Source organism: Podarcis cretensis (assembly GCF_951804945.1).
Source record: "Podarcis cretensis genome assembly, chromosome: 11".
NCBI lineage: Eukaryota > Metazoa > Chordata > Lepidosauria > Squamata > Lacertidae > Podarcis > Podarcis cretensis.
In genome coordinates this window covers 57,905,341-57,931,973 of record NC_137180.1, presented here as the reverse complement: position 1 = coordinate 57,931,973, position 26,633 = coordinate 57,905,341, and the positions used below count along the sequence as shown (strand labels likewise).

The 26,633-nt window shown below is 45.9% G+C and overlaps 1 protein-coding gene across 1 annotated transcript in view; it reads right to left on the bottom strand.

The window, feature by feature from the left end:
- EPG5 (ectopic P-granules 5 autophagy tethering factor) overlaps positions 1–25,963 on the bottom strand; it is an 88,965-nt gene extending 63,002 nt beyond the window's left edge. The window contains exons 1-6 of the mRNA XM_079994653.1: positions 25,834–25,963; positions 12,804–13,688; positions 4,823–5,069; positions 2,909–3,045; positions 2,210–2,317; positions 982–1,055 (exon numbers count right to left, since the gene is read on the bottom strand). Of these exons, the coding sequence (XP_079850779.1) occupies positions 982–1,055; positions 2,210–2,317; positions 2,909–3,045; positions 4,823–5,069; positions 12,804–13,688; positions 25,834–25,890 (1,508 nt within the window). The 5' untranslated portion in view covers positions 25,891–25,963. The remainder of the gene's footprint in view (positions 1–981; positions 1,056–2,209; positions 2,318–2,908; positions 3,046–4,822; positions 5,070–12,803; positions 13,689–25,833) is intronic.
- Positions 25,964–26,633: the final 670 nt, after the last annotated feature.

The following is a 26,633-nucleotide window of genomic DNA, read 5'->3' as shown; positions in this document are numbered from 1 at the left end:
TTACTACTAGAATGTATTACTACTAGTTACTACAGTGGCACCTCGGGTTAAGTACTTAATTTGTTCCAGAGGTCCGATCTTAACCTGAAACTGTTCTTAACCTGAAGCACCACTTTAGCTAATGGGGTCTCCTGCTGCCGCCGGAGCACAATTTCTGTTCTCATCCTGAAGCAAAGTTCTTAACCCGAGGTACTATTTCTGGGTTAGCGGAGTCTGTCACCTGAAGCATATGTAACCTGAAGCGTATGTAACCCGAGGTACCACTGTACTAGAATGTATTTCAATTAACTAATTGTGATTTTATGTAAACTGTGCTATTTTTACTGTTGTTAGCCGCTCTGAGCCTGGCTTTGGCTGGGGAGGGCGGGATATAATTTTTTTTAAAAAATATTATTATTATTATTATTATTAGAGTGGTACCTCTGGTTAAGAACATAATTCGTTCTGGAGGTCCGTTCTTAACCTGAAACTGTTCTTAACCTGAGGTACCACTTTAGCTAATGGGATGTCCCGCCGTGCAATTTCTGTTCTCATCCTGAGGTAAAGTTCTTAACCCGAGGTACTACTTCTGGGTTAGCAAAGAATGTAACCCGAAGCGTTTGTAACCCGAAGTGTTTGTAACCCGAGGTATACCACTGTATTAGTATACAAAACTCTTAACAGTTTCCAAAAGACCAGAAAATACTTTTTATGTATGTGACAACAGCTGCATGGATGTTACTAGCCGAAGGATGGAAAGAAGGAATTTAAAGCAGCTGTGTAGATGACACAGAATTTACAGTTTGTGGAGAATATTCTCCGGAGAATATTCTCACCTCACATCACTAGTCCTGTATATATCCAGTTTGACATTTTGTGGGTAGCTATGAGGTTACCTGCACAGGGGGGAAATAACTTTTTTTGCTTGCCCGTCATCCCTGCACAGTGCTAAGCAGAATAACACCCCTAGCACCACGGAGAGAGGCTCTTTTGTATACTTACTTGGCAGGAGACATAAGCAAAGCAAGGGACTGCATGAAGTGAAAGAGCCCCGAGGGGTTATCCAGAACCCGAATCTGAAAGCAAACAAGAAATTCAATGAGGGATTTAAAAAAAAAAAATAGGTGCTACTTAAACTCGGGTGTCTGGGAAATCAAAATCGAAAGGCACCCGATACATCCAATTTATGGAGATGCAGGCTGTTTCCACAAGAGCTGAGGTGAGATGCTCAAAGGCAGATAAACACAAAATGAGCTCTGAGAGCAGATTAGAATATGCAGGAAAATATGTTGGTACAGCCCATCCCAGACTGCGCCATTTCAAACCGCAGGTAGAGAATTATACTTTTAATGCTCCCTAAGATAAAACACACCTGTGAAAACAAGCAAGTCAAGGGCAAGGGAAGGCCAAACTGCTTTTGCCTTTAAAAACAAAGGCTAGCCTTTGCACATTCAAATTTCAAACATGCTGCATTATCATTACATTTCTATACCGCTCTTCATCCGAGGATCACCATCCCAACAATGTGTAATGGAGTGGCCCTAGAACGACTACATTTGTCCCCCTGCCCCCCTTGAAAAGGTTTCACTAATCTGAAAAACTGTAACTCATTTGCGGTTTGGCACTTCAATTTGGGGCATTCTTGTGGGGCAAGACCAGGGGTCAGCAAACTTTTTCTGCAGGGGACCCAGTCCAGTGTCCCTCAGACCTTGTGGGGGGCCGGACTATATTTTGAAGGGGGAAAATGAACAAATTCCTATGCCCCACAAATAACCCAGAGATGTATTTTAAATAAAAGGACACATTCTACACATAATAATAATAAATTTTATTTATACCCCACCATCCTCGGCCAGAGGGTGGCTAACACCAATAAAATCACAGTAAAAACTTAATGGGGGGGGAGGAGAGAGAGATTAAAAAAACAAAACAATTTAAAATCCAGGTTAAAATGCAATTTAAAATGCAGCCTCATTTTAAAGTAGCCGATAAATCAAGACCATAAGGGGAGGGAAACATAAGGGTCAGACATGTAAAAACACGCTGATTCCCGGACCGTCCGTGTGCCAGATTTAGACGGTGATTGGGCCGGATCCGGCCCACGGGCCTTAGTTTGCCGATCCATGGGCAAGATCCCCCACACCTGCCTCCTAAAGCACAACTGCTCAGGAGACAGCGAGATCTGGGTCCCAGCACATCGCCGTAAGAAGCAAAGATTAAACATCCACACCTGAATGAAAGGAACAGCCCACTTGCTAACGCCGGCTGGGCAGCGGAGGATGTGGTTTAAGAGGAAAATGTGGTCTCCTGGACAACCAACCTTTTGCAAGACGGACACCTGGAGAGACAGGAGACAATTTGAAAGGCAGTTAAGGGAGGGAAGGACTGCAAAGCCACAGTTAAGACGGAAGCATACTGAAAGGCACGGCCCCTCTTCAGAGCTCCTCATTCCAGACCCTCTTCTTGCATTGCTACTCTTAACTTCCTTTTGCTAAGTCAGTTGGGGAATAGGACGTGGGTGGCACTGTGGGTTAAACCACAGAACCTAGGGCTTACCGATCAGAAGGTCGGTGGTTCGAATCCCCGTGACGGGGTGAGTTCCCGTTGCTCAGTCCCTGCTCCTGCCAACCTAGCAGTTTGAAAGCACATCAAAGTGCAAGTAGATAACTAGGTACCGCTCTGGCGGGAAGGTAAACGGTGTTTCCGTGCGCTGCTCTGGTTCGCCGGAAGCGGCTTAGTCATGCTGGCCACATGATCCGGAAGCTGTATGCTGGCTCCCTCGGCCAATAAAGCGAGATGAGCGCCGCAACCCCAGAGTCGGCCACGACTGGATCTAATAGTCAGAGGTCCCTTTACCGTTACCTTATAGATATAAAAGGATTGCCCTAGCACCAGATTTAGGGTAGATCTGACTCCCTCTGTTTCTCACCAGCCTCTGCAGCCAGGAGAGCACGTCGCTCTCAAACTGAGGATCCTCAACGACCCTGCGTGTGAAACTGAAGAGGACACTGATGCACTCCTTCAAGGGACCCACGTCCAAGGAAACATTTTCAGCCTGTTTAAGAACTGCAAACGAGGAGAGAAGAAAAAGGATTAAACGACCTCACAGTTGGAGTGAAATAATGCAGATTACAGTGGTACCTCGGGTTACAGATGCTTCTGATTATAGACATGTCAGGTTGCAGACTCCGCTAACCCAGAAATAATACCTTGGGTTAAGAATTTTGCTTCAGGGTGAGAACAGAAATTGCACGGCAGCAGGAAGCCCCATTGGCTAAAGTGGTACCTCAAGTTAAGAACTGACCTCCAGAATGAATAAAGTTCTTAACCTGAGGTACCATTGTACTGGGCCTCTGCTAGGAAGCCTGCACTGGGTTCGAAACCTTGCCTAGGCATGAGGAGGCCTGCACCAAGTTGCCGCCTTACTTATTGATGGACTGGTTTTATTTATATTCCAGCTTTTCTCCATGAAGCTCGAGGTGGTCCACACGGTTCTCCCCCTCCTCGTTTAATCCCTACCATAACCCTATGAGGTCAGTTAGGGTAAGGCTAGAGAGGGGAATAGCCGCCCAGCAGGGCCGGGGCAGCCCAGCCAGATGGGTGGGGTACAAATAATTAAATTGTTACAAGGTCACCCAGTGAGCTTCATGGCCAAGTGGGGATCTGAACCCTGGTCTCCCAGATCCTGGTCTCACTCTGGTGGTTGTAAAGGGGTGGGAATGGGATAACCGTCACCCCACTGGGGAACTGGGGGCAGATGCAATTTAATGACGTAAATACACTCGTACCTTCCGGAATGGATTACCGTATTTTTCGCTCTATAGGGCACACTTTTTCCCCTCCAAAAATAAAGGGGAAATGTGTGTGCGTCCTAAAGAGCGAATGCAGGCTGCACGGCTAAGCCCAAAGCCAGAACAGGAAGACAGAGCGCTGCGCAGCGCTCCGTCTCGCTGTTCTAGCTTGGGGTTAGCTGCGCAAAGCCTTCGCAGGGAAGCGGGGTGCCTTCACCCCGCTACCCTGCGGAGGCTACGAAGGCTGTACAAAGGTGGGGGATGGTTGCAACGCTTCCCCCCACTGCCAGCCCCACAAGCTAGTGGGCAGCGGGAAGGTGGTGCGCTGCCTTTGCACTGCTCCCCGACCTGGTCTTTGGGGCTGGCGATGGGGGAAAGCAGTGCTTCCCCCTGCCAGCCCCAAGGAGCAGGTTGAAAGGAACCCAAAGCCTGTGGAGCCCAGTTCCCGCTGGGCTCCGGAGGCTTCGGGTGAACACACCTTGAACGCACAGAATGCACCTTGTTTTGGAGGGGGAGAACAAGAAAAAAAAAATTCTGTTCTCCCCCTCCTATGGTCCGGTGCGTCCTATGGTCCGGTGCGTCCTATAGATCGAAAAATACGGTACGTTCGAGAACCAAGGTACGACTGCAGTCCCCCTCCTTGGCTGAAGGGAACACGCAGGGTTGTGCACGCACACACACAGATGCTCTCAGCAGCCACACACCACTGCCCAGGTGCCCAGAGCATGAGAAGCTGCCAAACAGGATCCCCCCTTCACAAAGGGGTTCTACGTCAACACCCCAATACGTATGCCACAGCCCCTTCTCTCACACACTCTGTGGATAGTGGGAGGGCAGGGAGAGCAAAAACCCATCGTGCATTGCCAGAACGTACAAGAAGGCAGTCTGAACCTCCCCGGAATCAAGCACGTCAAATGAGCAAATGCGCTTCGCTTGCGTAATTTATGCAGGTTGCAGAACGGGAGCGGAATTCTGCCGCTTTCCGCACACAGTGTCCCTGATGCTCCCTGCCCATGGGGAGTTAATTGGAATATAACTCGGGATACACGCACCTGGCGGCTGCTGCTGCTGAATGCCCACAGACCTCAGCGAGGAAGAGCTGCTGAGAAGCCTGTAGATGTAGGACTCCACCTGCAGGCGAGACAACACAGACGTGTACAAGTGCAAGGCGAGGGTCTGGTGCACATGCTCAGCCTGGGCTTCGAAGAGCCTCTTCAGGTCTCCCAAAGCGCCTTCGTTCATCTCGACCGTCTGGTAGCGATGGTGGCCGGACACTTTGCACTGATCAGCACAGACGCCCTGCAAGGGAAGCAAGGTTCAAAATGAGGAGTTAAGGACTTCCGGTCAGCGCCAGCGATTAATGGAGGACTTTTCCCGGAGCTCCGGGAGAAGTCTGCTCCGCGGGTTTGGGTCCTGCTGCTACGGCGAAGCGGGGACCCTTAAAATTACAGGTGGAGAAGCCTGTAAACAAGGAGGCTCGGCGGGTACCTTTGCGACCCCTCTGAACTGCGAAAGAGCCTTTTTAAAGGCTCCGGAACGGTGTCGGGGGGAGCGCGGTGCTGAGAGCTGCTACCCAGCCTGTGGAGCGAAGCCGCGTCGCCATTATCGGAGAGCGCTGATTTCTTCCGGCAAATTGATCCTGAAAGCATCTACTCGTGAGTAGGATTAAAAGCTTAAATTGGACTTCAAAGAGTAAAGAATTAAAGACTTAAATTGCTTGAAAGTTTAAAAGATTGGCCACCACGGGAAAGGCACAAAAAGGAAGTCTGCCTTACCGCATTGTAGTGAGAAGAAAGCAAAGAGACTATTAAACTGAAACCTTTGAGGAGTGCATTTGAATAACAAACCCATTGCCTTAAAGCAAGATACCCCCTCACTTAGCGGGCAGGAGCGGTGAGGGAGAACTCTTATTGAACTATTTAACCTGCATGAAAGGAAAGATTTAAATTTTATCCATTGTCTTTTGTATCCTGGGAACGGACTGCCCTGTAAGAAGGGAAAAAGAATTTTGAGCTATCAAAAGTGAGAGCCTTGAAATAATGGGAAAGATACAGTGTATTTGTAACTATTTAGGAAAAAAGTGCTGGAACTGGGGACTTTTTCCCCTTTAAAGAGACGGGGGGGGACTTTGAGACAATATATCTGTTGTAAGAACTGTGAACTGTGAATGCAAGTTGGGAATTCCCCCCCCCCCAGAGGAGACTTTGTTACATTGTGAGAAACAACTAAGCAACTAGAAGCTGAGCCACTGGAAATTTACTAGTAAAAACAAATCTAGGAGTGTGGGACTGACCTTGGCCTGGCTGATAGTGGCATGGCAGATGGCAAAGGAAAGATAGATCAGACTCAGGAGAATAACCTCAGATCCGGCAAAACTTACAGCACTACACAGCCAAGAAGGGCCTCAGTGATAGGAGCAGCTGCGGCCTCACAAACAAAACCTAAAGCTATGTCTGCAGAAGATGCTTTGGCGAAAGCTCTTGGAAAAATAAATGAATCTCTGGAATTTTTAACAAGGGACTGATACAAGTAAGCAAGTAGCTGAGATCTCAAAAAAAACTTGATCTGAATACTTCCAGTCTAAAAGAATTGGGAACTCAAGTTACTGCTAATGCTCAGAATATTGGGAGACTCCTAGAGGAATCAGCTACTACTCGAAAGATTGCTGAGGAGGCAAGGGAGATTGCAACTGAAGTTCAGGGAAAAATACCACCGGTTGTAAGAAACTGGCGGACCATGATTTATCCTTTGCTATGATAGATCTTCAAAGGAGGGATCGCAACTTAAGATTAAGATTTGTCCCAGAAAGTGAACAGGATAACCTGGTGGATTTTATTACAAAAGAATTTTATGACTTTTGGCAAGAAGGCCTGCAGGGGGAGGAGGTTAAGATTGTCAGTGCATTTAGACTTGGAATAAGACAAAAAAAGAACAAGCCAAGAGACTGCTTGATTACTTTGGGATCAAAGGAGGAAAGAGATAAAATTTTAAATTTGCACTATCAAAATACACTGCAAATTGAGCATTCTTTCGTGGAGATCTTCAAAGATATCCCAAAGCCCATTCTAGATGCAAGAGAGGACTACAAAGAGCTGGTTGTACTACTGGAAAAAAACAGAATCTTCTTTAGGTGGGAATTCCCCCAAGGCCTATCTTTCAAATACAGAGGAAAGAAAGTTAGACTAAGGACACTGAGTGACAAAGACAAATTCTTGAGAGATCACGAAGAAGACTTAGTGAAGGAAGCAGAACTTGGAGAAGAGCCAACAATACCAGGAAAAGGAATATTGGACTTGGCAAATTTATCGTTTGGACTACAGCCACCAACAGAAGAAGAGCAACAATTGGGAGCAGTAGGAGGAGTAAGTAAATAATCCCATCATGGCCCTGCGATTATTGAGCTGGAACTGTAATGGACTTAATATTCCTCGGAAGAGGAAGAACGTTTTTCATATTCTACAGAAACAACAATTGGACTTGATTTGCCTGCAAGAGACACATGTGACAAGAACACATAGAAAACTACTTATCAATAAAAAACTAGGACATGAATTTATATCATCTGACAGAGTGAAAAAAAGAGGAGTGGTTATATATGCAAAGGATAGATTGATGCCGAAACAAATATTTAAAGATGAGCAAGGAAGATATCTGGCAATTGAAATCCAAGTACAAGGCCAGAAATTTTTGATTCTAGGAATCTACGCACCAAATGAAGGCAAATCTGAATTTTTTAAAAAGTTGCATGAGATTTTGCTGGACTACATGGACTCAAATATAATTTTGATGGGAGATATGAATGGAGTTGTCTCTACAAACATGGACAAAGCACAAAGACAAGTAATTTCTAAAGACGGAAGGCTACCAAAAACATTTTTTGAAATGACTGACAATATGGACTTAGTTGATATTTGGAGATTAAAAAATCCTCTTGAAAGAGAAGGAACCTTCTTTTCTGAAGCCAAAATGACCTGGACTAGAATTGACCAAATATGGGTTACTAGAGGACTGGCATCAAAGATAAAAAAAAGTGGAAATCTGCCCAAAGACTTGCTCCGACCATAACGCCGTGAAGATGGAGATGAATCAAACAACAGCTGGTACTTTCAGATGGAGGATGAATGACTCATTATTCAGAGATAAAGAATTTTGTAAAAAGGCCCAAAAAACATTAAGAGACTATTTTGAAATTAACATGAGGACTAATGTGGAAAAAAGAGTAATCTGGGACGCAAGCAAAGCGGTTATGAGAGGTTTCTTGATACAACAAAATGCAATAAAGAAGAAAAGCCAAAACGAGAAAAAGGATAAGATATTAGAAAAAATTAAAGAAGGAGAAAAGAAATTGAGATCAAAACCAAAGTCTCAGGAGATCTTGAGAGAAATTAAATTATGCCAAATGCAATACATGGAACTGATGAACCAAGAAATAGAATGGAAAATTAAACAAATGAGACAGAAAACGTTTGAATACGCTGATAAATGCGGGAAATTGTTGGCTTGGCAATTGAAGAAGAGACAAAAACTAAATACAGTGACAAATTTAGAAGTGGATGGAAAGAACATAAACAATCCAACTGAAATTAGAAGCTGCTTCCAGAGATATTTTAAACAACTATAGACACAAGGGCCAGAAAAAGAGATTGATATAGAACAATTTTTGAAGAAAAATGGGATGAAGGAAATTTCATGTCAAGACAAAGTGCTTCTGAATCAGAAAATAACTGAACAAGAAATAGAAGATGCCATTCAAAACATGAAACTGGGCAAATCTCCGGGACCTGACGGACTGACTTCCAAATATTACAAGGCTTTAAAAGAATGGCTAATACAACCTTTGAAGGAAGTCTGTAATGAAATCCTTGAGGGGAAAGAAGCACCTGATACGTGGAAAGAGGCTTATATTACGCTTATACCAAAGACAGAGACTGAAAAGACCCAACTTAAGAACTATCGTCCAATCTCTTTATTAAATGTGGATTACAAAATTTTTGCCGACATTTTAGCTAAGAGATTGAAAAAAGTTTTGATGGGGGAGATTCATAGGGATCAATCGGGCTTCCTCCCGAGAAGACATTTATCAGATAATGTAAGGAATATAATAGACATTTTGGAAATGCTAGAAGTTAACATAAACACAAAAGCTGTTCTGATATTTGTGGATGCGGAGAAAGCCTTTGACAATATTTCCTGGACCTTTTTAAAGAAGAATCTCCATGGGATGGGGGTAGGCCAAGGTTTTGAAAACAGTATAGGCGCAATATATTCTGAACAAAAAGCAAAGTTAATTGTAAATAATGTAGTCACAGAAGAATTTAAGATAGAAAAAGGGACACGTCAGGGTGCCCAATTTCCCCATTACTTTTTATTTCGGTCCTGGAGGTTTTGCTCAACATGATAAGAAAAGACCAGCTGGTTAAAGGGGTTCAGGTCGGAGTGAGACAATATAAATTGAGAGCATTTGCAGATGACTTGGTACTTACATTACAAGAGCCAGAATCTAGCACCAAAAGGGTTTTGGAATTAATTCAAGAGTTTGGTCAAGTGGCAGGATTTAAATTAAACAAATCAAAGACTAAGGTATTAGAGAAAAACTTAACAGTAGGGGAGAAGGAGAGGTTTCAGAATGAAACAGGTTTAACTGTGGTTAAGAGTGTAAAATATTTGGGGATTAATATGACAGCTAAAAACATGAATCTATTTAAAGATAATTATGAGAAATGTTGGAATCAAGTGAAAAAAGATCTAGAAATTTGGTCAAACTTGAAGCTTTCCTTGTCTGGTCGAATTGCAGCTATTAAGATGAATGTATTGCCTAGAATGTTATTTTTGTTCCAAACATTGCAAATTGTTGATAAGATGGAGTGTTTTAAGAGATGGCAGCGAGATATCTCTAAATTTATCTGGCAGGGCAAAAAACCCAGAATAAAATTTAAGATTTAAACTGATGCAAAGGAAAGGGGGGGATTTGCCCTGCCAGACTTGAAACTTTACTATGAATCAGCAGCTTTCTGCTGGTTGAAGGATTGGCTGCTTCTTGAGAACACAGACACCTTAGATTTGGAAGGTTTTAATAACTTTTTTGGGTGGCATGCATATTTGTGGTATGACAAGGTTAAGGTTCATAAAGGCTTTAAAAACCATATTGTCAGGAAAGCATTGTATAATGTCTGGATTAAATATAAAGATTTGTTGGAGAATAAAACTCCAAGGTGGCTGTCACCAATGGAGGCAAAGGCATTGAAAAAACTTAATACGGAGTCTAAATGGCCAAAATATTGTGAAATCCTAGAACAGGAGGGTAATAAGTGGAAATTGCAGAGTTTTGAGAATCTAAAAGACAAAGTGCGAGATTGGCTTCACTATTATCAAATAATGGAGGTTTACAAGCTGGATAGGAAAATTGGTTTCCAGGTGGAAAAGTCAAAATTGGAAACAGAACTGTTAGAATCCAATACTAAGAATTTGTCAAAAATGTATAACTTGCTGTTGAAATGGAACACGCAAGATGAAACGGTTAAATCAGCTGTGATTAAGTGGGCGCAAGATATTGGACACAATATTATGTTTGCTGACTGGGAAAAGTTGTGGACCACCGGTATGAAATTCACGGCGTGCAACGCCTTGAGAGAAAATATCATGAAAATGATTTATAGGTGGTACATGACCCCAGTCAAGCTTGCTAAAATTTACCACTTATCAGATAATAAATGTTGGAAGTGTAAAGAAAATGAAGGTTCATTCTTTCACCTCTGGTGGACGTGCCCAAGGATCAAGGCTTTCTGGGAAATGATATATAATGAAATGAAAAAGGTATTTAAATATACCTTCTTGAAGAAACCAGAGGCCTTTCTCCTGGGTATGGTTAGCCATGTGGTGTTAAAGAAGGATAGAACTTTGTTTCTGTATGCCACAACAGCAGCAAGAATCCTTATTGCCAAGTATTGGAAGACACCAGGTCTACCCACTCTGGAAGAATGGCAGATGAAAATGACAGACTATATGGGACTGGCAGAGATGACGGGCAGAATCCGGGACCAGGAGAAGGAGACAGTGGAAGATTGGAAAAAATTTAAATACTACCTTAATAAATACTATAAGATTAGTGAATGTTAGATTGACAGGGGTTTAAAAATAATGTGGTTTTCAGAGACCTTGATTAAGAAAAGGAATGGAATTAGTAAAAAACTTTTGGGAAACAAGGGAATGGATTTGCTGATTGGATAATGAAATTAGAATACAAAACGGGGAGGTATGAGGAAGTCGGGGAAAATAGGTTGAGAAAATTAAGGTTTGAAATTATACTTGGTGTTTTTTTTGTTTGTTTTTATTGTTGCTGTTTGTATTTGTATGTTTTTATTGGAAATGTTAATAAATATTATTTAAAAAAAAATAAAAAATGAGGAGTTAAGGCCGGCGGGGCGGGATCCTTTTAATAATTTTATTAAGTGATCTTGTTGCACAATTCGATCTCCTAACATGACTTTCTCAAGTCATTTTAGGTATCAGAGTTTTTATTATGATGATTGCAACTGTTGAGAGTGAATTTCTGTGCAATTATTTGTTGATATTCTGAGAGTTCATTTTGTGGTGTGCTATTGTATCCTGATGCGTCATTACATATTACTTCATTTGATAGGTTAAGAACCCTAATTTTTTATTATAGATTTATTTGTACCAGATCAGTTTGCTATTAAGATGTGTGGCCTTGTATATTTTGTCGTTTTCGCAGCTCGCAAACCGCCCTGTGTATAATAATATAGAAAGGCGGAGTACTAATTAAAAGAAAGAAACAGAAAGCTCCAAAGAGTCTGTAGCTGAGTGTGGGTGCTCCTGAGCCGACTGAAGACATGCCTTAAAAGCGTGTGGTATAGCCCTCTCAGGATGCTCATTCAGGATCCCATTCCAGAAGCATTTCCGCAAGTCAAGAGGTGTTCCCTCAAAGATGAAAGCTATGGAAAAACTCTGGTCTAGAAGGCTAAGCAACAAGGCATGTTAGGCCTCACCATTTCTTGGGAGGGGAAATTCAAACAAGCAAATTCCCCCACACCACTAATACCTGCATTCTGAAATAGCTATGTTTTATAATATTAACAATAATAATAATAATTTATTTATATGCCACCTATCTGACTGGATTGCCACAGCCACTCTGAGCGGCTTCCAGCAAATTAAACACATTTATTTAACTGTGTTTATATCCCGCCTTTCTCTCCAGGGAGCTCAAGGTGGTGCACACACAGTTCTGGCCCTCCTCATTTAACTAACTCCCAGAACAACAACCCTGTGAGGTTGGCTAGGCTGACAAGCAGCAACTGGCCCAGTGGGGATTCAAACCCTGGCCTCCCAGGTCTTAGTCTGACACTCTAACTCAGTGTTTCCCAAACTTGGGACTCCAGATTTTGGGGGGAGTACACATCCCATCATCCCTAGCTAGGAGAACCAGTGGTCAGGGATAATGGGAACCGTAGTCCAAAAACAGCTGAAGACCCAAGTTTGGGAAGCACTGCTCTAAAAAGGTAAGAAAAGGTAAAGGATCCCTGGATGGTTAAGTCCGGTCAAAGGCGACTATGGGGTTGTGGCACTCATCTTGCTATCAGGCCGAGGGAGCAGCGTTTATCCGCAGACAGCTTTTTGGGGGTTATGTGGCCAGCATGACTAAACCGCTTCTGGCACAACGGGACACCGTGACGGAAACCAGAGCGCATGGAAATGCCATTTACCTTCCTGCTGCAGTGGTACCTATTTATCTACTTGCACTGGCGTGCTTTCGAACTGCTAGGTTGGCAGGAGCTGGGACCGAGCAACAGGAGCTCACTCCGTCGCAGGGATTCGAACCACCGACCTCCCGATCGGCAAGCCCAAGAGGCTCAGTGGTTCAGACCACAGCACCACCTGCGTCCCATGCCACTAACCACTACGCCACACTGCATCTCTGATTTTTTATAAATGTTACGTCTCCGGAGGGCTGAACCACCTGATTTTCCGCGAATGTATGAACCGGTTTTTAGAAACGTGCTTCGGTTACGCCACCTGGATGGGCTGCTGTTCGTCCTTGAAAGTCCACAGGCGGCTCCTGGCACTCTGGCAATCCAAGGCAATGGTTTGCAGCTCCGCTTCGGCAAGAAGCAGCTGCTTGCGGCACCGCCAGTAGTTCAGCAGCAGCTCAAAGAACTCGTGCCTGTCCTGGTGCGCCACAGTCCCAAATTCTTCCACGTAGGCGTCAACGTTCTCCAGCCAGGAGCAGGGCTCAAAGACCTTCAGCTGCTCTCGGGTGAAAGGCAACAGCTCCGGCTCTGCCGGGATCTCAGGGTACAGCCTCTCCTTCGTTTTGAGGGGAGCAACCGCAACCGCCGCCAGCCTCTCCCTGAACAGCTCCAGCGGGAGATCCGGATAGAGCATTTTGGGAGCGGATTTCTGAACCTGCTCTTTGCTGGGGGAACAGACGGCGGGAAGAACCTCTTCCGAAGGATGGGAAGCAGACTGTTTGTCACTGCGTACAGTCTCAGTCTCTGGGTCCTGCGCACTCCCCAGCAAAAAAGGCATGCAAGCAGCATTGCTTTCCGACAGGTCACAGGAAGCAACTGCTTCGGTGAGGCTCTGAGGACTGGCTGGGTTTCCCCCAATACTTTTCTCCTCCTGCAAAGCTCTGCCTGCAAATTCTTCCCCCTGGATCGGGGGCTCCAATGGGGCAGTTTCTGGAGATCCTTCATTTTCTACAGTTACTGCACTCGGTGGGACATCGCAGGCATCCTTCACATTTTCTCTCTCTTTGGCTTCGTTGCAGAGCCTGGGCTCTGGAAGGCATTCTCCATGGGTATCACAGGACTGAGATGGTTCTTCTCCATCTCTAACTGAATCTGGAAGAGACAGCTGAGAGGCGACACTCTCCTCCTCTTCGCTTTTTTTCTTTTTTTCCTAGTGGAAAGAATTGGGGTGGGGGGGAGAGCAACACTGAAGAATGAGATTTGAGGAACAAAAGACCCATAGGAACGTAAGATGGTCCCTTATGGGGAGTAATAATAGTAATAATAATAATAATTTATTATTTATACCCCGCCCATCTGGCTGGGCTTCCCCAACCACTCTGGGCAGCTTCCAACAAAACACTAAAATACAGTAACCTATTAAACATTAAACATTAAAAGCTTCCCTAAACAGGGCTGCCTTCAGATGTCTTCTAAAAGCCTGGTAGTTGTTTTTCTCTTTGACATCTGGTGGGAGGGCATTCCACAGGACGGGTGCCACCACCAAGGCGGCCCTCTGCCTGGTTCCCTGTAACTTGGCTTCTCGCAGCGAGGGAACCGCCAGAAGGCCCTCGGCGCTGGACCTCAGTGTCTGGGCAGAACAATGGAGTAAGGCCATTGATCCATCTAGCTCAGCAATGTCCACACTGACTGGTAGCAACTATCTGGGATTTCAGACAAAAGGCATTCCCTTGTCTCACCTAGAGATGCCAGGGGGTGATCCTGGGATCTTGTGTGTGCAAAGGAGATGCTCTACCACTGAAGGAATTGCTCGATCACACACAGAGATAGAGATAGATGATGATAGATGATAGAGATAGATAGATGATAGATAGATAGATAGATAGATAGATAGATAGATAGATAGATATCCTGATCTACAGGCCCAGAGGATGGCTTGTGAGAGTGACTGGGTGCAGGGATACCAAAGGAGAATGCTAAAAACATCAGAGTGATTGGTATACCTGAAGGAGCGTCTCCACCCCCATCATCCAGCCCGGACACTGACGTCCAGCGCAGAGGGCTTTCTGGCAGTTCCCTCCCTGCGAGAAGCCAAGTTACAGGGAACCAGACAGAGGGCCTTCTCAGTAGTGGCACCTGCCCTGCGGAACACCCTCCCACCAGATGTCAGGGAAATAAACAACTATCTGACTTTTAGAAGACATCTGAAGGCAGCCCAGTTTAGGGAAGCTTTTGATGTCTGGTGTTTTATCAAGTTTTTAATATTCTGTTGGGAGCTGCCCAGAGTGGCTGGGGAAACCCAGCCAGATTGGCGAGGTATAAATAATTAAAATTATTATTATTATTATTCTCTATTAAAGAAGGTGTAGACTTACAGCAAAACAGCCTTCCAGTTCTCCTAGCTTTTGCAACCAGGAGATGTCTTGTCTGCACCCAAGCAAATATTTATAAATTCTTTATACAGCAAAGAAGCATACATCATTTCACCTGACTAGCTGAGGGCATAGGTGCCAAATACCCAAACCTTACAGATAGCTCCCCTTTTCTGAGCTCAGAGCTCAGCACCTCAAGCCCCACAGATAAGGGTAACATCAAAGCAATACAATTAGCCTATATCAATGCCAATGAATATAAACATATATGGGTTCACTGCTACAACTATTACAAACCTCCCCTTTTACTGAAGTACACCTTTAAATTGATATTTTATTTAGAGTCTATCGCCTTTGTGCGTTCCCCTGCTCCAATCTGCTCTTTTATTGCTTGTTAGAGTTGGGTTGCGTTTGTGTGTTCAAGTCTTGTTGTATTTTTAATGTTTTCACTGCAAGCCACCTTGAAGCTGTTGTGACAGGCGAGATAAGAATACCGACAACAACCTCTCACCCGTTTCTTGCAGAAGTGTTTGGCTTGCCACATCATTTAACACTTCCCCAACTAATGAAAGCGCTTTCTGGAAGGGAGCGGGGGAGATGAGAAACCCAAAATGCTGAATGCGAGCCAAGAGCCGAAGGAAATGCCATGTGAGAGTCACATTATTCCCAAGACTCGAGGTTAACTAATTCCACAGATTCAGTTTTCGACAAACTGGTACCCTGCTGGTACACTGGCTGGGGCTGATGGGAGAATAGCCCAAAACATCTGCAAGATACCAGCTTGGCAAAGGATGCCACAGATCACGCTGCCTCCGACAGTCATATATGACCTTATCTGACCTTTTCCAGCAGCAAAATAACGCTTATCCACAAAGGCCAGGAGGGGAAGCCTTAAAAAGCAGCCGTAGCTTTTCAGCACAAAATCCAGGGTGTGTCCATCAGATTCCAAAGGATCCAAGCTCCCTTGTTCTTTTGAGCAACGAGTAAGTTTCTAGCCCCCATGACTGCAGCCGACTGCAGCTAAGGGGCTTTTAATCCTCTCTGACAACAGAACTTGGCCATCAAGTCCCAACAATCCCTTTTCCTCTCTTTTGCTGAAGCTGCTTTCACAGAGGGCTTGGGATACAGTGGTACCTCGGGTTACATACACTTCAGGTTACACATTCCGCTAACCCAGAAATAGCGCTTCAGGTTAAGAACTTTGCTTCAGGATAAGGACAGAAATCGGGCTCCGGTAGCGCGGCGGCAGGAGGCCCCATTAGCTAAAGTGGTTAAGAACAGTTTCAGGTTAAGTACGGACCTCCAGAACGAATTAAGTACTTAACCCGAGGTACCACTGTATATAGAATAGTGGAGCAAGCAAGGCAGAACCTGAACTGGCCACAATGACACAGAGAGAATCAGAGGCAGCAGGGAGAAAAAGAGAGAGAGAAAGAGAGAGAGAGAGAGAGAGAGAGAGAAGAGGCAGGAATACGCAAGTATTAGAAGCAAGGAGCTTCTTCTAAGCCTCACTTCCGACTCTAGGAGTGTTCGCCCGTTACATGCAACACGTGTAGGATCTGTACCTGTGTACACAGTCACTGAACTGCATAAAGTCAACAAGCATGAGCTCCTTCATACGTACGCTTGTATAATTGTAGAGACAGCTTGCAGTTGGGTTTGGTATAATGTGTGAACAAGCCTTCTCTCTCTCTTAGCCATCTACAGTATGAACCACAGTGGTTTCTCTGGTTGCGAACGGGATTCGTTCCGGAGCCCCGTTCGCAACCTGAAAGAAATGCAACCCGCGTCTGTGCATGCGCGGGTCGCGATTTGCCGCTTCTGCGCATGCACGCGACATCATTTTGCTCATCTGCGCATATGCGAGTGGCGAAACCCAGAAGTAACCCTTTCCGGTACTTCCGGGTCGCCGCGGAACGCATCCTGAACATTTATATGATAGAAAATAGAGAAAGATGGAAAGGAATTGCTGAAACAATTAATGGAAGTGGAATACAAAGAGGGAGGTGAGAGGAGGTCGATGATATAAGGGAATGAAAGATAGAATATGGAAAAGGCATGATGTATGTTTTTAAAATTGTTTTTGTTTGGTTTGGTTTAGTTTATTGTGTTAGTTTAATCTGTTAAGGTTGTGTTTTGTATATTGTATTGTTTTTTCTTTTTTTGTTCTTTGTTTTTCTTTTGTTTTCTTTCATCTTTTTCTTTTTTGTAAGCTTTAAAAGTAATAAATATTATTTTTTAAAAAAAAACAACGTATCATGAAGCAAACGTAACAAGAGGTATGACCTCATTTCAAAGCACACCAGCAGAATGCTAAAGCCTGACCTGGATTCTACAAGTCCCTGCACCGAACTCCTCCAAATGCCTTTATACTTTTCCGGCACTTTTGTCTGCATTTTGTATATTCACCTGCTTTGCCTCAAATTCCACCCATCCCTTCGATCTTCCCCAAGTGAAAGTGAAAGTCCAAGCCCATGCATCTAACTGCCTCCTCCATCCTTACCTCAGCTTCGTGGTTTCTCAATACCGTCAACGCTTAAATGGTTGCTGTCTTGCAGAGCTGCAAACCGACTTCTCTGCTTACGAAACTCCATGAAATGCCAGGCATGCTGAAGAGCAGCAGCAACGCAGCAGCGCTAGAACTTCCACTTAATCCATCAATAAACAAACGCTTCCCGGATACAAAGAATGGTATTGCAATCCAGCGTTGCAGCAGCATCTGATTGCATTTCCATGGCCATCAAGGGTTGCCAGAGTAAAATTCCATAAATGTGGACAGAACGTAAAAGCTGCTTTGCTAGATCAGGCTAGAAGGCCATAGCCTAGCCTTTTGTTTCAAACACTGGCCAGCCAGACTTTTCAAAGCCCTCGCAAGGATGGCAAGATGGAGCCTCCCTATGGAGGGGCAGCTCTATCTGGGAGATAGCCTCCCTCAAGGGGCAGTTTTGCTTGTCAACAGCCTACAGAGTCAGATTTAAGGTGCTGGTTTTGACCTTTAAAGCCCTTTACGGCCTAGGACCCTCGTACCTATGGAACCGCCTCTCCTGGTATGCCCCACGGAGGACCTTCAGGTCCATAAATAGCAACACCCTAGTGGTCCCGGGCCCTAAGGAAGTTAGATTAGCCTCAACCAGAGCCAGGGCCTTTCCAACACTGGTGGAACGCTCTGCCTCATGAGACCAGGACCCTGCAGGATCTGATTTCTTTCCGCAGGGCCAGTAAGACAGAGTTGTTCCGCCTGGCCTTTGGCTTGGAGTCAATTTGATCCCCCCCCCCCCCCGGCTTTCTTTTTTCCCTTCTCCTCCTGTGATGAGGCTGCATTTTAATGTTTCAATGTTTTAATGTTGTATTTTAATCTTGTTTTTAAGTTGCATTCATTCAACTTGTTTTTATTGTTACTTGTTAGCCACCCTGAGCCCGGCCTTGGCTGGGGAGGGCGGGGTATAAATAAAATTTATTATTATTATTATTATTATTATTATTATTAAATGGAGCCTCCTTGCCTAAAGACAGTCTACCTGCAGAATAACTAAATGAAGCCTCCCTGTATTATTATTATTATTATTATTATTAAATGGAGCCTCCTTGCCTAAAGACAGTCTACCTGCAGAATAACTAAATGAAGCCTCCCTGTATTATTATTATTATTATTATTATTATTATTATTAAATGGAGCCTCCTTGCCTAAAGACAGTCTACCTGCAGAATAACTAAATGAAGCCTCCCTGTATTATTATTATTATTATTATTATTATTATTATTAAATGGAGCCTCCTTGCCTAAAGACAGTCTACCTGCAGAATAACTAAATGAAGCCTCCCTGTATTATTATTATTATTATTATTATTATTATTATTAAATGGAGCCTCCTTGCCTAAAGACAGTCTACCTGCAGAATAACTAAATGAAGCCTCCCTGTATTATTATTATTATTATTATTATTATTATTATTATTAAATGGAGCCTCCTTGCCTAAAGACAGTCTACCTGCAGAATAACTAAATGAAGCCTCCCTGTATTATTATTATTATTATTATTATTATTATTATTATTATTAAATGGAGCCTCCTTGCCTAAAGACAGTCTATCTGCAGAATAACTAAATGAAGCCTCCCTGTATTATTATTATTATTATTATTATTATTATTAAATGGAGCCTCCTTGCCTAAAGACAGTCTACCTGCAGAATAACTAAATGAAGCCTCCGTGTATTATTATTATTATTATTATTATTATTATTATTATTAAATGGAGCCTCCTTGCCTAAAGACAGTCTACCTGCAGAATAACTAAATGAAGCCTCCCTGTATTATTATTATTATTATTATTATTATTATTATTAAATGGAGCCTCCTTGCCTAAAGACAGTCTACCTGCAGAATAACTAAATGAAGCCTCCCTGTATTATTATTATTATTATTATTATTATTATTATTATTAAATGGAGCCTCCTTGCCTAAAGACAGTCTACCTGCAGAATAACTAAATGAAGCCTCCCTGTATTATTATTATTATTATTATTATTATTATTATTATATGGAGCCTCCTTGCCTAAAGACAGTCTACCTGCAGAATAACTAAATGAAACCTCCCTGTATTATTATTATTATTATTATTATTATTATTAAATGGAGCCTCCTTGCCTAAAGACAGTCTACCTGCAGAATAACTAAATGAAGCCTCCCTGTATTATTATTATTATTATTATTATTATTATTATTATATGGAGCCTCCTTGCCTAAAGACAGTCTACCTGCAGAATAACTAAATGAAACCTCCCTGTATTATTATTATTATTATTATTATTATTATTATTAAATGGAGCCTCCTTGCCTAAAGACAGTCTACCTGCAGAATAACTAAATGAAGCCTCCCTGTATAGATAATGAGTCTACCTGTGGGCCACCTGAATTGAGAGCTCCCTTACCCCACTTGCTGAGGCGCAGTCTACCTCTGTTATACCTACACAGAGCCTCCCTACCGAGAAGCAGTCTACCTGTGAGCCGCCTGAATGGAACTTGCTTGCTGGCAGGCATAGTTGAGAGGCAGCTTACAGAATACCTAAATGGAGCCTCCAGTATCGATAAACAGACCACCTGTCAGCTTCCTAAGTGGAACCTCTCCATTGAGGGGCAGTCTACCTGCAAGAGGCCTTAATGAAGCGGCCCCTATGGGTAAACAGGCTACCAGCCGCCTCAATGGATCCTCCCCGCTGAGAGGCAGTGATGGAGGCAAAAAACAGTCTACCTGTAAAAAGTCTTAATGGCGCCCCCCAAAAGGAGAAACAGCCTACCTCCAAAAAGCCTTAGTGGAGCTTCCCTGCTAAGAGGCAGTCCACTGGTGAGATAATAATAATAATAATAATAATAATAATAATAATAATTTATTATTTATATCCCGCCCATCTGGCTGGGCCTTCCCAGCCACTCTGGGCGGCTTCCATAAAAACCAAAAATACAGTAAAATCACACGTTAAAAACTTCCCTGAACAGGGCTGCCTTAAGATGCCTTAATGGACCCCCCCTCCACCCCCTAAAAAAGAGAGCCAGTCTCTGAAATACTGTACCTAAATGCAGCCTCTTCTGTCAAGCAGCAGTCTGCCTCAGTGGAGAAGCCTCAGTGGAGCCTCCCTGCTAGAGGGCAGTCTACCTGTCCTATAAGATGGCGCCTCCCCTAATGAGAAAGAGCCTACCTGCAAAATGCCTCAGTGGAGCCTCCCTGCTAAGAGGCAGTCTACCTGTGAGATGCCTTAATAGAGCCTTCCTCCCCCCCCCCCAAAAAAAAGGCAGTCAGCCTCTAGAACACCTAAATGGAGACTCTTCTATCCAGGAGCAGCCTACCTGTGAGATGCCTTAATGGAGCCCCCCATCCCAAACATCAGAAAGGCAGCCAGCCTCTGAAATACCTCAATGGAGCCTCTCCTGTATAGCAGCAGTCTACCTGCGAGAAGCCTCCCTGCTAGAGGGCAGTCTACCTGTCCTATAAGATGCCTTAATGGCGCCTCCCCTAATGAAAAATGATCTACCTCCAAGAAGCTTTAGTGGAGCCTCCCTGCTAAGAGGCAGTCTACCTGTGAGATGCCTTAATGGACCCCTCTCCACCCCCTGAAAAAGAGAGCCAGTCTCTGAAACACTGTACCTAAATGCAGCCTCTTCTGTCATGTCTACCTGCGAGAAGCCTCAGTAGAGCCTCCCTGCTAGGGGGCAGTCTACCTTAATGGAACCTCCCCTAATGAGAAACAGTCTGCCTGCGAGATGCCTTAATGGATTCCCCTCCCACCCCTGGAAAAGACAGCCAGCCTCTGAAATACCTCAATGGAGCCTCTCCTGTATAGCAGCAGTCTACCTGCAAGAAGCCTCCCTGCTAGAGGGCAGTCTACCTGTCCTATAAGATGCCTTAATGGCGCCTCCCCTAATGAGAAACAGTCTACCTCCGAGAAGCTTCAGTGGAGCCTCCCTGCTAAGAGGCAGTCTACCTGTGAGATGCCTTAATGGACCCCTCTCCACCCCCTGAAAAAGAGAGCCAGTCTCTGAAACACTGTACCTAAATGCAGCCTCTTCTGTCATGTCTACCTGCGAGAAGCCTCAGTAGAGCCTCCCTGCTAGGGGGCAGTCTACCTTAATGGAACCTCCCCTAATGAGAAACAGTCTACCTGCGAGATGCCTTAATGGATTCCCCTCCCACCCCCAGAAAAGGCAGCCAGCCTCTGAAATACCTCAATGGAGCCTCTCCTGCATAGCAGCAGTCTACCTGTGAGAAGCCTCCCTGCTAGAGGGCAGTCTACCTGTCCTATAAGATGCCTTAATGGCGCCTCCCCTAATGAGAAACGGTCTACCTCCAAGAAGCCTCAGTAGAGCCTCCCTGCTAGGGGGCAGTCTACCTTAATGCAGTGTTTCCCAACCTTGGGCCTCCAGCTGTTTTTGGACTACAATTCCCATCATCCCTTGCCACTGGTCTTGCTAGTCAGGGATGATGGGAGTTGTAGTTCAAAAACAGCTGGAGGCCCAAGGTTGGGAAACACTGCCTTAATGGAACCTCCCCTAATGAGAAACAGTCTACCTGCGAGATGCCTTGATGGATTCCCCTCCCACCCCCGGAAAAGGCAGCCAGCCTCTGAAATACCTCAATGGAGCCTCTCCTGGCAAGCAGCAGTCTACCTGCGAGAAGCCTCCCTGCTAGAGGGCAGTCTACCTGTCCTATAAGATGCCTTAATGGCGCCTCCCCTAATGAGAAACGGTCTACCTCCAAGAAGCTTCAGTGGAGCCTCCCTGCTAAGAGGCAGTCTACCTGTGAGATGCCTTAATGGACCCCCCTCCACCCCCTGAAAAAGAGAGCCAGTCTCTGAAACACTGTACCTAAATGCAGCCTCTTCTGTCATGTCTACCTGCGAGAAGCCTCAGTAGAGCCTCCCTGCTAGGGGGCAGTCTACCTTAATGGAACCTCCCCTAATGAGAAACAGTCTACCTGCCAGATGCCTTAATGGACCCCCCTCCACCCCCTGAAAAAGAGAGCCAGTCTCTGAAACACTGTACCTAAATGCAGCCTCTTCTGTCATGTCTACCTGCGAGAAGCCTCAGTAGAGCCTCCCTGCTAGGGGGCAGTCTACCTTAATGGAACCTCCCCTAATGAGAAACAGTCTACCTGCCAGATGCCTTAATGGACCCCCCCTCCACCCCCTAAAAAAGAGAGCCAGTCTCTGAAATACTGTACCTAAATGCAGCCTCTTCTGTCAAGCAGCAGTCTGCCTCAGTGGAGAAGCCTCAGTGGAGCCTCCCTGCTAGAGGGCAGTCTACCTGTCCTATAAGATGGCGCCTCCCCTAATGAGAAAGAGCCTACCTGCAAAATGCCTCAGTGGAGCCTCCCTGCTAAGAGGCAGTCTACCTGTGAGATGCCTTAATAGAGCCTTCCTCCCCCCCCCCCAAAAAAAAGGCAGTCAGCCTCTAGAACACCTAAATGGAGACTCTTCTATCCAGGAGCAGCCTACCTGTGAGATGCCTTAATGGAGCCCCCCATCCCAAACATCAGAAAGGCAGCCAGCCTCTGAAATACCTCAATGGAGCCTCTCCTGTATAGCAGCAGTCTACCTGCGAGAAGCCTCCCTGCTAGAGGGCAGTCTACCTGTCCTATAAGATGCCTTAATGGCGCCTCCCCTAATGAAAAATGATCTACCTCCAAGAAGCTTTAGTGGAGCCTCCCTGCTAAGAGGCAGTCTACCTGTGAGATGCCTTAATGGACCCCTCTCCACCCCCTGAAAAAGAGAGCCAGTCTCTGAAACACTGTACCTAAATGCAGCCTCATGTCTACCTGCGAGAAGCCTCAGTAGAGCCTCCCTGCTAGGGGGCAGTCTACCTTAATGGAACCTCCCCTAATGCAGCCTCTTCTGTCATGTCTACCTGCGAGAAGCCTCAGTAGAGCCTCCCTGCTAGGGGGCAGTCTACCTTAATGGCGCCTCCCCTAATGAGAAACAGTCTGCCTGCGAGATGCCTTAATGGATTCCCCTCCCACCCCTGGAAAAGACAGCCAGCCTCTGAAATACCTCAATGGAGCCTCTCCTGCATAGCAGCAGTCTACCTGTGAGAAGCCTCCCTGCTAGAGGGCAGTCTACCTGTCCTATAAGATGCCTTAATGGCGCCTCCCCTAATGAGAAACAGTCTACCTCCGAGAAGCTTCAGTGGAGCCTCCCTGCTAAGAGGCAGTCTACCTGTGAGATGCCTTAATGGACCCCCCTCCACCCCCTGAAAAAGAGAGCCAGTCTCTGAAACACTGTACCTAAATGCAGCCTCTTCTGTCATGTCTACCTGCGAGAAGCCTCAGTAGAGCCTCCCTGCTAGGGGGCAGTCTACCTTAATGGAACCTCCCCTAATGAGAAACAGTCTACCTGCCAGATGCCTTAATGGACCCCCCTCCACCCCCTGAAAAAGAGAGCCAGTCTCTGAAACACTGTACCTAAATGCAGCCTCTTCTGTCATGTCTACCTGCGAGAAGCCTCAGTAGAGCCTCCCTGCTAGGGGGCAGTCTACCTTAATGGAACCTCCCCTAATGAGAAACAGTCTACCTGCCAGATGCCTTAATGGACCCCCCCTCCACCCCCTAAAAAAGAGAGCCAGTCTCTGAAATACTGTACCTAAATGCAGCCTCTTCTGTCAAGCAGCAGTCTGCCTCAGTGGAGAAGCCTCAGTGGAGCCTCCCTGCTAGAGGGCAGTCTACCTGTCCTATAAGATGGCGCCTCCCCTAATGAGAAAGAGCCTACCTGCAAAATGCCTCAGTGGAGCCTCCCTGCTAAGAGGCAGTCTACCTGTGAGATGCCTTAATAGAGCCTTCCTCCCTCCCCCCCCCCAAAAAAAAAGGCAGTCAGCCTCTAGAACACCTAAATGGAGACTCTTCTATCCAGGAGCAGCCTACCTGTGAGACGCCTTAATGGAGCCCCCCATCCCAAACATCAGAAAGGCAGCCAGCCTCTGAAATACCTCAATGGAGCCTCTCCTGTATAGCAGCAGTCTACCTGCGAGAAGCCTCCCTGCTAGAGGGCAGTCTACCTGTCCTATAAGATGCCTTAATGGCGCCTCCCCTAATGAGAAACGGTCTACCTCCGAGAAGCTTCAGTGGAGCCTCCCTGCTAAGAGGCAGTCTACCTGTGAGAAGTAGAGACATCACCTTGCCAACAAAGGTCCGTATATTTAAAGCTATGGTTTTCCCAGTAGTGATGTATGGAAGTGAGAGCTGGACCATAAAGAAGGCTGATCGCCGAAGAATGGATGCTTTTGAATTCTGGTGCTGGAGGAGACTCTTGAGAGTCCCATGGGCTGCAAGAAGATCAAACCTCTCCATTCTGAAGGAAATCAGCCCTGAGTGCTCACTGGAAGGACAGATCCTGAAGCTGAGGCTCCAATACTTTGGCCACCTCATGAGAAGAGAAGACTCCCTGGAAAAGACCCTGATGTTGGGAAAGATGGAGGGCACAAGGAGAAGGGGGCGACAGAGGACGAGATGGTGGGACAGTGTTTTCGAGGTTACCAGCATGAGTCTGACCAAGCTGCAGGGGGCAGTGGAGGACAGGAGTGCCTGGCGTTCTCTGGTCCATGGGGTCACGAAGAGTCGGACACGACTAAACGACTAAACAACAACAACAACAACAACAACCTGTGAGATGCCTTAATGGACCCCCCTCCACCCCCTGAAAAAGAGAGCCAGTCTCTGAAACACTGTACCTAAATGCAGCCTCTTCTGTCATGTCTACCTGCGAGAAGCCTCAGTAGAGCCTCCCTGCTAGGGGGCAGTCTACCTTAATGGAACCCCCCCTAATGAGAAACAGTCTACCTGCGAGATGCCTTAATGGATTCCCCTCCCACCCCCAGAAAAGGCAGCCAGCCTCTGAAATACCTCAATGGAGCCTCTCCTGCATAGCAGCAGTCTACCTGTGAGAAGCCTCCCTGCTAGAGGGCAGTCTACCTGTCCTATAAGATGCCTTAATGGCGCCTCCCCTAATGAGAAACGGTCTACCTCCAAGAAGCCTCAGTAGAGCCTCCCTGCTAGGGGGCAGTCTACCTTAATGCAGTGTTTCCCAACCTTGGGCCTCCAGCTGTTTTTGGACTACAATTCCCATCATCCCTTGCCACTGGTCTTGCTAGTCAGGGATGATGGGAGTTGTAGTTCAAAAACAGCTGGAGGCACAAGGTTGGGAAACACTGCTAATGGAACCTCCCCTAATGAGAAACAGTCTGCCTGCGAGATGCCTTAATGGATTCCCCTCCCACCCCCGGAAAAGGCAGCCAGCCTCTGAAATACCTCAGTGGAGCCTCTCCTGTATAGCAGCAGTCTACCTGCGAGAAGCCTCAGTAGAGCCTCCCTGCTAGGGGGCAGTCTACCTTAATGGAACCTCCCCTAATGAGAAACAGTCTACCTGCGAGAAGCCTCCCTGCTAGAGGGCAGTCTACCTGCCTGCCTGCCTGCCTGCCTCCCTCGCTCGCTCGCTCCCCGGGTTACCTTGGTCCTTCCCCGGCTGCTCCTCGGCCTGCTCCGGGGCTTCACGGCCTCCGCCATGCCGCCCGCCTCGCCCTCCGACGCCCGGGAAGGGTCTCCCTTCTTCCCTCCTCCCTCCTCTAGAGTTGTTGCTCTGGGCTCCCGCCGCGTCACGTGGGCGCCAGGCCACGCCTCCCCGCCGGGCCGTAGAGATACGAAGAGAGGCGTTATAGAGTGATACTGCTATACGCAATAATAGCCACGCCGAAAGGGCGGTTTTTTCTCCTTTTCTCCCCTCATTTTTCCTCCCCATTTCTTTCTTCTTTGCTTGTGTTGCTTTTCTCACCCCGCAGCTCCGTCACTGCGAGGGCCGGACTGCAACTAGGAAGCCTAGCCTCCAAGTCACTGTGTCAGCTCTGAATTTTAGTACATCTACGGCGACACCCTGCTTTCCGCCAATCGCTGCCGAGCGAGACGCGGAAGCGACGGGCGGCGAAGGGGGCGAAATAAGCGCCCGCGGTTACGGCGCTCTGTTCTCAGCAGCGACCCCTGGCGGCGTGGAGTGGGAATGGCAATTCTATGAAGGTCTCTAACGGGAGCGATTATTCCCTGCTACGTTGTTCTGCAGAAAAAAGGATAAGCGGTGTCGAAGGCTGCGAGTCGTGCCTTTAGACTTTAGAACTAATCTCCTTGTAATCCTATATATGCATGTGAAAAAGGGTTGCCTGAAATGAAATTAATGGACTGTGTAGAATTAGATAAATTAACAGGAAGAATTCGAAACCTAGGGGACCAGAGATTCTTAGAAGGCTGGAGTAAATATT